The sequence below is a fragment of the Spermophilus citellus genome, assembly GCF_964194105.1.
Source record: "Spermophilus citellus genome assembly, chromosome: 3".
In the NCBI taxonomy this organism is placed as follows: Eukaryota; Metazoa; Chordata; class Mammalia; order Rodentia; family Sciuridae; genus Spermophilus; species Spermophilus citellus.
This window is the reverse complement of record NC_138184.1, coordinates 134,191,143-134,203,848: the sequence shown is the minus strand read 5'-3', so window position 1 is coordinate 134,203,848 and position 12,706 is coordinate 134,191,143. Positions and strand designations below refer to the sequence as shown.

General features: G+C 36.8%; 1 protein-coding gene across 2 annotated transcripts in view; it reads right to left on the bottom strand.

The window, feature by feature from the left end:
* Positions 1 to 12,706, bottom strand: part of AMPH (amphiphysin) — a 217,876-nt gene that overhangs the window by 93,123 nt on the left and 112,047 nt on the right. For both annotated transcript variants that reach the window (XM_081287269.1, XM_081287268.1), the window contains exon 3: positions 5,375 to 5,429. In XM_081287269.1, coding sequence (XP_081143395.1) covers positions 5,375 to 5,429 — 55 coding nt within the window. The remainder of the gene's footprint in view (positions 1 to 5,374; positions 5,430 to 12,706) is intronic.

Below are 12,706 nucleotides of genomic sequence, written 5' to 3'. Positions count from 1 at the left end.
CTCCTGTTACTTCAAAATGGATGTGAAATCTCTTCTACCTCCCTCTCTAAGTGAGAAAAAAAATCTTAAAATATTGCTAAATATTTAAGAAAAAATCTTGAAGGCAACCTGCCACATACAGCCACAGTCACATCTTTCCTTGAGGGCCTCTAAGACATATCACATTGTACATTGTCTGTTATTTACATGATGATATGTACTGTATCTTTGAAAAAAATCAACACCCAGCCCTATTCTGAAAAATAAAATAGTAATAATAATGTGCCCTATTATCACTCAAAAAATGGCATCCAATCACAAATATGTAGATCAGTGAGAATCATATTGGTCTATGAAACTGCAGAGGTCTGAAAATAAAGTTAATCCTAAAAAAACTTTAAGTATGAGAAACAAAGCATGTTTAGAAGCAGATAAAAACAAAATAAACACTAATTTAGGACATAACAACTGAAGGTAATTCTGTGGTTTAAAATAATAAAATTTCTTGAAGTGGTTAAAAATGGCTCAGAATTTAAGTTGAAGAAGCTTAAAAGTTTTAAAACAAACAAATAAAAGAGATTGCATTTCTTCACTATTATTAAAACCATGAATACAGGTTTAATTTGTTTTTTGTGATCTTGGGGATCAAGCTCTTGGCCTTGTGCATACAGGCAATCACTTTACCACTGAGCTACATTGTCAGCCATTTTTATTTTATTTTAAGAGAGGGTCTCATTAACTTGCTGGGGCTAGCCTTGAATTTGCAATCCTCCTGTCCCAGACTCCTGAATACCTGGCATTGCAAGAATATGCCACTGCATATTCAAAACTCTCAGAAATCAAAACTCTCAGAAAGCTTAGTGTTCTTAAGCCTATAGGTCTAAATTTTCCTTCAAGGCAAATCTGGTATGTTGCAAAATCATGGCTATTAATAATAGTAAAGATACAAAATTTGAGGGTAACATGGTGATATAAAGCATCACCAAGTCTTTTCCAGTAACCTTAGTCCCACTGCAGAACACAGAGGTTAGTGCTGGGTCACCATGGAGATGACTTATGGCAGAGACCAGAACAAAGTACCAAGAACGGCCAGAGCTTGCAGCCTCTCAGAATCTATCTAGTAGCTAGAAGGTGGAAACTGCCCGGGTGGGTGTCTTGGCCTTTGTCTCTCATGAGTATGAAAAGGGGCTGGATAAAAGGAGAAGAAAGAAAACCAAACCTCAGTGAATTAAAGATGGAAACCACTGATTAAACTAAAAACCGAACTACATGCTGTTGGACAGTACTAAATTTGGGGCTCAGTTCTAAGATAAAAAGATGTCTGAAATGATGGTAGTATATCCTTGAAGAACATGGATAAAGTTGCTATGCAATTTGGTACTTTATCATACTATTTCATTCTCTAGACAGAGAATGACCCCCCTTTGGCTCCCCCTGATAACTATAGATAAATGTTTGGTCTTTAAACCCAGAGGTTTGAATGTGTTTCAGAGTCACATGAGGTACAACTGCTTGCATTTTCCTCTCCATGAAGAATATAAATCATTAAGCATCATCAAGGATGCCCTTGAAAATTAGGTATACAGCCCACACAGTCGAAGTGAGCTGGCCACCCCTTCCAGAGTGAAGGCAGGGAAAACCAGTGATGACTGAAGTGTTTGGGGACTCTGATGAAACTCATGTAGGTGTAGAGACAGCCAACAATGATGCAAAACCCTGCATCCATCCCTTTACACTGTGAATGTGAATAAGTGAGAATAATTTCCCTCATGACTAGGTTACCATTGACATGACAGCTACATTATCCCAAGTACCACAATCACCCCCACCAAGGTAAATCTATATCAAGAAATGTATCCCTTGAATTTATGCCAAAAGCTAATCATTAATTGTTCCCTCTCTACAATTCAGATGCCAAACAGCTTATGCAATTTCCTTCAAATCTTTGTCTTGAGTCTGATGGAAATTATAAATAGCTATATAGACAGATTCTTAATAATGTCTTAAGGGGAAAAATAAAAATGATAACATTGGAGGACAAATTACCTTTGTAGTGAAAAATGAAACTAACGTAAGCTCAAAATAAAATTATCCAAGATTTGAATCATAAAGACTGAAAGTAAGTACAATGTTGCAGTAAATAGGTCTGTTAGAAGTCAAAAATAACTACTCATCACTGTGTAAATAAGTAGTGATGGGTAATTTGGATAGAAGTCATTGTGACTTAGAAAATGGTTTCTGGGATATCTACTCCATGGAAAGTACTCTGATGGACACACAAGGGAGCAAGCTCAAGCCTCACTTCCAGGAGGACGCAGACAGCTGATATTTCAGCAACTGAGAAATGCTATGGTATTAATGTGTCCTCCAAAGCTCATATGCTGGGAAGTTGGTGCCCAATGCAACAGTGTTGAGAGGTGGCACATTTAAGAATTGAATGGGATGTGGAAGCTTTGCCCTCATGAATAGATTACTACTGTTATCAAAGAAATGGGTTTGTTATTATGAAAGTGGGATCCTTATAAAGAATGAATTTGTCCCCCTATCTTATTCTCTTTTGCTCATGGGATGCCTTCCACCATGCTGTGATGCAACAAGAAGGCCCCCACCAGATGGTGCCCCTTGATCTGGACCTCCCAGTCTCCAATGAGCCAAATACATTTCTATCCTTTGTACTTTACCCAGAAGCATGAGACAGACTAAGACAAGAACTTACTCTGCTGATGCAAAATAATAGAGAAATAAATATCTAAAAACTAAAAGTCAAGTTCCTTCAAAGCAACTCAATAACTTAAAACAGAATACATGCTAAATACTAATACCAAATATTTTCTTAAAAGATCAGTGATTTCTTGCAAACCCCTGCCCAACATCCTAAGTAGAAGAACTAATATTTTACTATTGGATGGAACTTTTCCCTCTATTCAAACATTTGGACCTTGTCCAAAGGCATCTAATGTAACATCTTCTATTTTCATTTGCAGCCAAATTTGTGAGTTTCTATTTTCATCCTCTCAGATTGGTTGCATATATTGCAGTGCTACATGAGTATTCTTTGCTTGCACAGCCTGAGGGTATATGTTCTAGTTAAAAATAACTCAGTTTAAATATATTATGACATTAACCACAAGCAATGATGAACCATTAAAAGAATGTCTGAAAGATGGCAAATATCTAGCAGCTTTGCCTCTTGTTTAGAAGATAGCTATTTAGGAAGATAGCAGCTGCCTCAGAGGAAAGTAGGAAGGGAAGTTTTTCTCTTAAAACTGCAAAGAGAAAAGCAAGTATAAGAGAAAAAGAAGAGAAAAAAAGCAGATGGTGGGGTAGCTCAAGAACCGTCAACCCTATCCCCTGTGTCATGCCTGCAAAGTCACATGCAACCAATACATATTAATTATGACATCTGGGCCATGCTCCATTTAAAGAAAGGTTTTCTGTGTTCTTCTCCATGTGTTTGGTCTCCAATGCTGCCACATATGCTAATTCAAAATCCCTACTGGACATCACCATGTGAATGTCTCACCAGTATCCCAAACCTCACTATTCAAAAACATACTCCTAACTTTCCTATCTACATCTGTTCCTCTTCCTTTTCCCATCTTCATGAATGGCATCCAATTTTCCCAGTTAGAGTACTAGAAGTCATCCTAGGTCATCCTCACAAAATGAATGTGTCACCAAGACATACCAATCATGTCTGTGGCTAAAATCCATCCCCTTCCTTCCCTGCTCACTGTATCTGCCCTGTATTATGTACTCATTGTCTATTATTTATATTAGGTGAAATCTAACCCATGAAAAGGGTTTAGCAAAGTACTTGGCACACAGTAAATATTCAAATGTCAGTCACCATTATAAAAAATATTTTTGGAGCCAATATGGCATAAGAATCAAGACTATTATTTGCAATCAAGCAGCCTTTGTTAAAATCTTGGTTCTACCACATGCCATCTGTGTGATTTTGAGCAAACTATTAATCATCCTGAATCTCAGTTTTCCAAAGTATAAAAATGCCAATAGATAATAGTACCTTCCATAATGTTATGGTAAGAATTATATGAAATGAGGCATTTAAAAAGTACATCTTGGTGTCTGGCACAAGAGTACTAAGGAAATATTAGCTATTATCATGTTGATTAAACTATTGGACTAGACCTCTAATACATCTCCTGTAGTTTCACTCCCTCTAAACTGAATTCCATACAATCTCAAGAACTATTTTTCTGAAGTTCTAATTTGATCATGTGACTTATTCCCTTGCCTACAATTATTAATGACTTCCCTCCACACTGACAGAATAAAAGCCCAAGATGATATGATACATAAAGCACTTCTTTATATAAATACTGCCACCTTTACGCATCTCAACCAGCTCAGTCTTCTGCTTTCACTACTAATCTATTGGTTCTCAAAGAGTCCATGCTTTCTTTTGCCTTCTGATCCTTTGGCTCCTTCTGCTATTTGGAATGTTCCTCCAACATCCACCTCTTTGTCTATCATACTTCATCACTTGATGATCACCTCTTCCCTATTCCTGAGTCCACTGAAGAATATGTTCCTTGGCAGGCCACTCCTGACCCTGTCTCCTGCTTTTCAGATAGTAAAAAATAGCATTAGCTAACTAATAACTCCAGCTAAACAATTGTACTAAATCAGAGGTGAATGTTATCCGGAGACCAATAATAATAAAAGAAAGAGTAGAAGCCATTTAACTCAGTTCCATAGAATCCCAGTTTTAGAGCTTTGGAGGGCTGAGAAGAGAAATGGAGTACTACATGAATGAGAAACCCAAGGCACAGGTTAAATATATCTCCCCAGTGCTCTCTTCTTCCTCCTCCATTGGTCTCATTTCTTTGTCTTGCTTGGAAAAAGGCTAGAAACCAATGCCAGTCCCTCTCTGTTCCCCATGTTGCACACTGGCAGGGCTGCACCTGCATCTGCTTTGTGCAAGCCACAGACACACGAGGGCCATGTTTCCTGCTAACCCTCCCCCACCTCTATTGCCATTCTGTGTACTTTCCATCAAGAGGGCTTGGGAGTGAGTCTGTGAGTGTTCATTCTTGCAACCTGCCCTCCCTTAGAATGTAAGCCAGCTGCAGTCATTCTTATATAAGGGCTCAAGATCACTGTCTAACAAATCTTCCTAGAAATCTATGGCATGTGGGTGGCATTTATTCTTAGTTTTCAGCATAAGGACAGATATGTTTTGTCCTTGTATATTCTGATTATTGTTTCAATGGGAATTTGGAAGTAGGTGGAATGAAACACCTGTGCTCAAGTACTGTACTTGCCAGAAAGCCAAATGGTCTTGTAATTAACACTCCATCCGGTTTCTTACACATTCCAAGAACAACCTGTGCTTGGTAACATGCCGTAAACAACACATACACATTACCTTTGATTGCTGCTAAATATCCTCGGAGTTCTCGCTGAAGTCTGGTACCCTCTGCCTGAAAAGCACACAAGCACAGAGATGCTAAACATTTTGGCTATATTTTGCATGCAAACATGTAAGAAGCAGTAATACTCAAAGTGACTATAGCCAGAGCTCATTCTTAAAACATCATAAATATGTGGACACAGACAAAACAAGGTAATAATGCCCATCATTCTAGATATTTATAGAGATTGTATTCAGTTTGAAAGAAGAAAAGAAGGCAAAGGAGATTTTTTTTTAACAGTAGAAAATATGACTCACCATACAGCCTCCTATATATTCAAGAGCTATGGTACACAACTGATCACCTGTTTCCAACACAGTAGCCACTAGTGACACGAGCACTACAATGTGACTAGTCCAAGCTGATTTGTTCTATAAGTGTATTACCCTGTGAGGATATTGTATACAATGGAGTTCAGAGGCTGAGTAAAAAAATATTTCATTAATATATGCTATATATATTAAAATGACAATATTTTACATGAGTTGAATAAACTGTTATTACTGAATCAATTTCACTTATTTCTTTATACTTTTTTCATGTGGCCCCTAGGACACTTGAATTTATATGTATGATTTGCATTGTATTTCTATTGGACTGCACCAAAATTGACAAATCAATAAATCATAAATTTTGACATAAGAATGCTTGTTTTGGTTTGGATTCCCCTTAGAAAGTACAAGACTCTAAGACATAGACTATACTAAAAGACATTTAATTTCTTAATAATCCAGGAAATTATGATAGCAGAGAAGAAGAGTGAGGCGAGGCAAAGAATAGAACCAATGTGGGTGCATGACTGTGAGGCATTGGATCCTAGTCCCACTGGGGAACTCAGGCAAACCAAACAAACATCCTATAGATACTCTAAACAAAGAGCAAGGGAACAGAGGCATTTATCCATCAACTTTTGTCATTCATTGCCCCTGGGGGACATTAATCCCCAGTATGTCCAGTCAGGAGCAGAGAGTTCTCCAGTAGCTAGGGAAAGCTCTCAGACAAAGAGCCATCAATGCTGGAAGTTACAGGTCAGTCTGCTGGCCTTGAAAAGTGGGTGCTAGGAGCAAATGGATGGGCACCATAGCGTCCACTTAGACACTGCTACTGAAAATATAAAATCTACATGCAATTTAATTTTCCAATATCTCTCCTTTCCCTCTCTTCCTTTCCTGTACTCTACTGAACCCCCTTCTACTTTTTTTAATTGATGTATTACAATTATACATAATTGTAAGATTAATTGTGATGTATTCTCACGTGCACATAGCTTAATTCTGTCAATTTTACTCCCCAGTAACTTCCCTTTCCTTTCTCTCCTCCCTCTCATTTGCTCCCCTTCCTCTATTTTACTGATCTCCCTTCTATTCTCCTGAGATTCCTTTTTAAATTTTTTTCTCTCTGGGTTCTGAATATGAAAGAAAACATGTTGCCCTTGACTTACTGAATCTGGCTTATTTTGCTTAGTGTGATTTTCTTCAGTTCCATCCATTTACAAGCAAATGACATAATTTCATTTTTTCCTTATGGATGAGTAAAGCTTTATTGTGTATATATACCACATTTCTTTAATATATTTATCTATTTTTTTCTTTTTATAAATTGATTTTTAAAAAATAAATGACAGCGGAATGCATTACAATCCCTATTACATGTATACAGCACAATTTTTCATATCTCTGGTTGTATATAAAGTATGTTGACACCAATTCGTGTTTTCATACATGTACTTTGGATGATGATATCTATTACATTGCACCATCCTTGCTAATCCTCTGTCCCCTCTCTTTGGATTCCTTGGAAATCTGGGAATGGAACCACCATTTGACCCAGCTATCCCTCTCCTAGGTTTATACCCAAAAGACTTAAAAAATAGCATATTACAGGGACACAGCCACATCAATGTTTATAGCAGCACAATTCACAACAGCTAAACTGTGGAGCCAACCTAGATGCCCTTCAGTGGATAAATGGATAAAAAAATGTGGCATATACACACAATGCAATTTTACTCAGAAATAAAAGAGAATAAAATCATGGCATTTACAGGTAAATGGATAGTGTTGGAGATGATAATGCTAAGTGAAGTTAGCAAATCTGCCCCCCACAAAAATGCCAAATGTTTTCTATTTTTTTATTTTTATTTGTTCTTTTTGGTTATATGTGACAGTAGAATCTATTTTGGTATGTTTATACAAGCATAGAATATATCCTAGGATTCCAGTCTTGTGGATATACAGGATGCTGAGATTCACTGTGGTATATTCACACATGTACATAGGAATGTTTTAATCCATTCATCTATTGATGGATACCTAGGTTGATTCCATAATTTGGCTAATTTAAATCGTGCTGCTATAAACATGGGTATGTTTTCATTGCTATAGTATGCTGATTTTAGTACATTTTGTTAAATATCAGGATGTGAGATAGCTGAGTCATATGGTGGTTCCATTCCTAGGTTTTTGAGGAACTCCCATAATTATTTCCATACTGGTTTTACTAATTTGCAGCTCTACCAACAAGGTGAAAGTGTTCCTTTCCCCCTGTCTCCTCACCAGCATTAATTATTTGTTGTTGATGACTGCCATTCTAACTTGAGTGAAATGCAATTTCAGTGTAGAAAAACTACATACATCTGAACTGCATAATCATTTAACAAAATTACAGAGAATGACTCCATCCTGAGTTCAATAATAAGATGAACTAAAATAATTATATTCAATTTAACAAATAGTTGTTAATGTTTTCACAAAATGTGTGTTGTAGTAGTATCCTGCTTCCCCGATAAATTATAATCTAGTAGGAGAACTAAAATAGCTTAGAATAAAAAAATATTTTTTAAAAAAAGCATTGGAAAACAGATGACATTTAGCTCTGTGACAGCCAAAGTGTTTTGGGGTACAAAGCAATGGCAAAATGTCCTTCATGCTTAATAATAGATGTTGACTAATACAAAGAAACTGAAGGGAAGTATTTGCCTTAAGACTATGCTTGACTCCAAGCACATTCAATAGAGCACTTGCAGAGTTCAAGCATAGTGACATTATTTTTATGAAATCTGTGTAAAGTTCAGGTAGGGTTGTCTGTATTTGAGTAAAGCTCCTGCTATTTTTGCAGATCTGTAAACTCAGTATAGCAGAGAAAAGCTTAGGGTTAATTCATTTGGTGGCACACATGAATTTCAACCAAAATAGTTCTATTTAAAATATAAAAACAGAAATCACCAAATTTCTACACAACAAACTCACTTTCTAGTAGCCCAATGTGGTTTAATATCAAAACTCTAAGTGTCCCTCAACTTGCTAAGCATTTAGAAATCTAGTGTGAAAGCAAACTGCCATAATTTAGAGGAAAAAAGAAACAAATCATGGTGGATTTCTAAAAGAGCAAATTATGGTAGAAAACTTACTAGTCTAGGATGAGAACACACTACTGATAAACACAGATAAAACATAAAAGATGGATGAAGATAAATAAAGAGAAATTCTTATTGAAAACCATTGATAAAATGAAAAAGATGAAAAAGATACAGAGAACTAACACTTGGAATCCTCAGTACAACCAAGAAAAAATTTTAGAAAGAAAGAGGTGTCTTTCCCCTACTGAGTATCCAAGATATGACAGGTATGGTGTCAGGTTCTGATTACACCCCCTCCCCACTTATCTGAAGTTTTACTTTCTCCAGGTTCAATTACCAGTAGTACCATGGTCCAATAATTAGAAATTCAAAAAAAAATTTTCACAAATTTTAAATTATGTGCCTTTCTCAATAGTATGATAAAATCTCATGCTATCCTTTCTGTCTTGCCCAGGCACACAAATCATCCCATTGTCCAGTGTATCTGCTCTGTACATACTACCCACCCATTCGTCACTTAGTAAGTATCTCATATATTGTATCAATTGTCACTGTTTTGCAGCCCTTTCGTTCAAGTAACCCCTATTTTGTTTATAAATGGCCTCAAAGCACAAGCAAAGTAATGTAACTGGGATATGCCAAAGAGAAACCAAAAAATGCTTCAAGAGGAAAGTAAAAGTTATCTTCTTAAGGAAAGAGGGAAATCATATGCTGAGGTTGTAGGCTATTGTTGTCAATTTCCTGCTGTACCTAATTTATAAAATTAAACTTACCCTAAGTGTGTATACATTTAAGAAAAAAACAGAACTCATTGGGTTCAGTACTATCTGTGGTTTCAGGCATCCATTGGGGGTTTTGAAATGCATCCCAGATTATTGTATGTGAAATACTGAAAGCAAATCAGATTTGGAAGATTTTACTATTGTCAATCTATACTACATCTCCCTACCAGATCTGTTTTGGGAAGAAGATTATACTTCCTATCTCAGAAACATCAGACTAGGTTGTAGGGATTCCCATGACCCAAGACATAAGGGTAAAAATGACATGTTCTATTTCCAAGCTGAAGCCATAAGATTCATCACATGGTCTTGCCATTTCTTTTCCCTCTACCATGAATCCTGTAATGTTTCAGACAGGGACTGCTTCTCTGACCTCAATTCCCAAGAAAGGGATTAATGCAGCACAGCTGCTGTTCACATTTTCATATGTGAGAATAAGCACCTATGAGGAAAGCCACTGAGATGTTTTGACCACAGCATAAGTTAGCCTCAACTGCTTGATGAAATGAGTCACTACCAGTAGCAGAAATGCCAACATGTTAGGCTGAAATCTAACAACAATGAAAAGTCCCAGTAGATTTGATGAGCAGAAAAAAAAATAAAGGCACTTACAGAAAGAAACATGACAGAAAAGAAACCAAGCTAGAAAGATTCAGAACCAAGAGAATGGTTCGACAATGAAATCCCAAAAGATGCAAAGAGAAGAAATGGTACTCAGAGAGAGAAGCCAAGGTTCAGAATCACCTTTCTCATCAGATAGCACATAATTTAGACAGAATCCTATCTGAAATTACACATGTGATTTCCCCAGACAAATCCAGACCCAAACCAATCTGAAGCCTAAAATCCTAAAAGGTAAAATCAGGAAAGTGTAAATCACTCAAGGCCACATTTCTCAAACTGGGTAAGTGTACAACCTGGGGAAGCTCTATGGTTTTTCTGGAATACATAGAGCCACAAAATAAACTTACATCTCTCTGTCACATGAAGGTAGTGAGGTGGAGACAAGCAAACTGGAATAGAAACCCTGATTTTGCAGCCATTGAGACACCTGTTATGAAGAAGAATAAAAAAAAAAACTGTACACATGAGAGGCAGAACTTCCCAGACATCTCCAGCTTTCTGTCTGCTCTGCTCTTCAAGAGTCCTAGCATGGAAAAATTTAAGAGGCACTAAAGTAAAATAAAGCTCACTTCCCACCCAGAAGGATGCTTTTATCCTCAAAAAGGCACACAAGACCCGCCATGAAAACATGACTATGAGTCACCAGGCTTCTTCAGAGTATCAGGAAACAGCAAAAGAGTAGCAAGGAATGACATTCATTTCCCAAATATTCAAGGAACAAAGTATGTCAAACCAAGCCCACAATTAAATCGCTGCCTTTTCTCTCAAAACAAGAAAGAAAACAAAATAATTCAGACTCCAATACACATACTGAATTTACCTCACCAAAGAGAAACAATACTGTTTTGGAAAGTGTAAAAAAATAGATTTACATATATATTCTAAGTGGAAGAAAAAGCTCAAGTACATAATAATGACTTAAATAGATGGGTTCAATTTAAGCAGATAAACTAGAGGCTAATTTGAATGACTTGCTTCTTTTGCACTTTTTACATTAAAATCTTTAATTTTCCCCATGAGCATTAACGCCTCATAACCATGTTGAATTTCACCTAAAATTCTACCTGAATCAAAAAGGCAAAAAGCTCTGGAGAGAAAGTCTCCACCTATAATATATTACAGCCTCATTTCTTCTGCACAAAACCTGAGGCACAACAAAATTTCCCTAACTTCATGTGAACCACAGATGTCATAAATTAACCAATTTCTTATATGTGTGTCTACATCATTTGATACTCATCAATAGCATATGCCAGAATGTGTAGCATGAATTGGCTATGTGATCTAAGGAGAATTGTAGAATATCTCTAAATCTTAATTGTTTCTTTTGTAATCTGAAACAAATCAATACCTTCACAGCCCCCTCTGCCATCACCTAACAGTTCTATAAAATTCTGTCCTATGGCTTTTGTTCCCTTCCTTCTCTTTGTCCTTCAATCATGTTCTCTGCATTTCAGCTACATTTGACATATTGACATCCCATTCTTTTTGGAAATTGTTCTTCCTTGGCTTATTTCCATAACACCACCCACTCCTGATGTTTGTTTTCTCCATCCTTTTCTAATGATTCCTCTGTTTCCTTTAATGCTTCCTCTGTGTCGTCACAGATCCCAGCACTCAACACTGGTTCTCTTTGTTTTAAATTAACAAATTTTTATCATCTTGCTCATATTTCACTGAATTTGCAATTCATTCCAAATTCCTCAGAAAATTACCATTTCGATAATTCAGCCATGAATTACGTATTCTGTGTGTGTCTGTGCATGCGTGCATGGAAAACAGACTCAAAGTTCTACACCCTTGGGGCTACATGCCTGTTATTTTCTCCTTTATTGCTTGATGTCATTCCCTACAAGGTAAGATTAAAGTTGTTATGCTATTTCCTGATCACACTCTCTGAGGGCTCATGGCAACAGGAGGGGAAGAGAGTGTATTCTAATTAAGTTGTCTGAATTGCCTAGCAAATATTCCTCTTTGGACAAGATCCAAGAAGGATCTGCCGCCTACGAAATTCCTCGCCCTGCCATATACTGCAGTAGAATAACATGGCTTCAGTGTTGGTCAGAGGTTCTTTATTTTGCCAATTGAATCATTTATCAGTGTCAGGAGCTGCTGCTTCCAAAGCCCAGCTGGTCCTGCAGGCTTCACATTCTTCCCACACAGTCTGAGGGAGTTGGAGTGTTTTCCTTCCTCATTAAAGCTTCTCTTACCCACTCCCTCCCTCAGGGTCTTGTATTTCCACAGGGTGGGGAGAAGGATGCAGCCTTTTTAAGCTGCCTGCTCTTCAGCTCTCCTAGTAAACTTGAATATATCAAGGTCTCATCTTGAATATATCAAAAATAAATAGGCATGCACAAAGTAAACATGGTTTAAATCTCCACAAAGTTCTGAATGCCACTGCCTCTAGTTTTTTATTTATTTTTTTATTTAATTTAATTATTTTAATTATTTAATTAATTTAATTATTTATTCCCATGCTGAGTTGTACTTTTACACTGCTGTTTTTTCTTCCCCTATCCCTG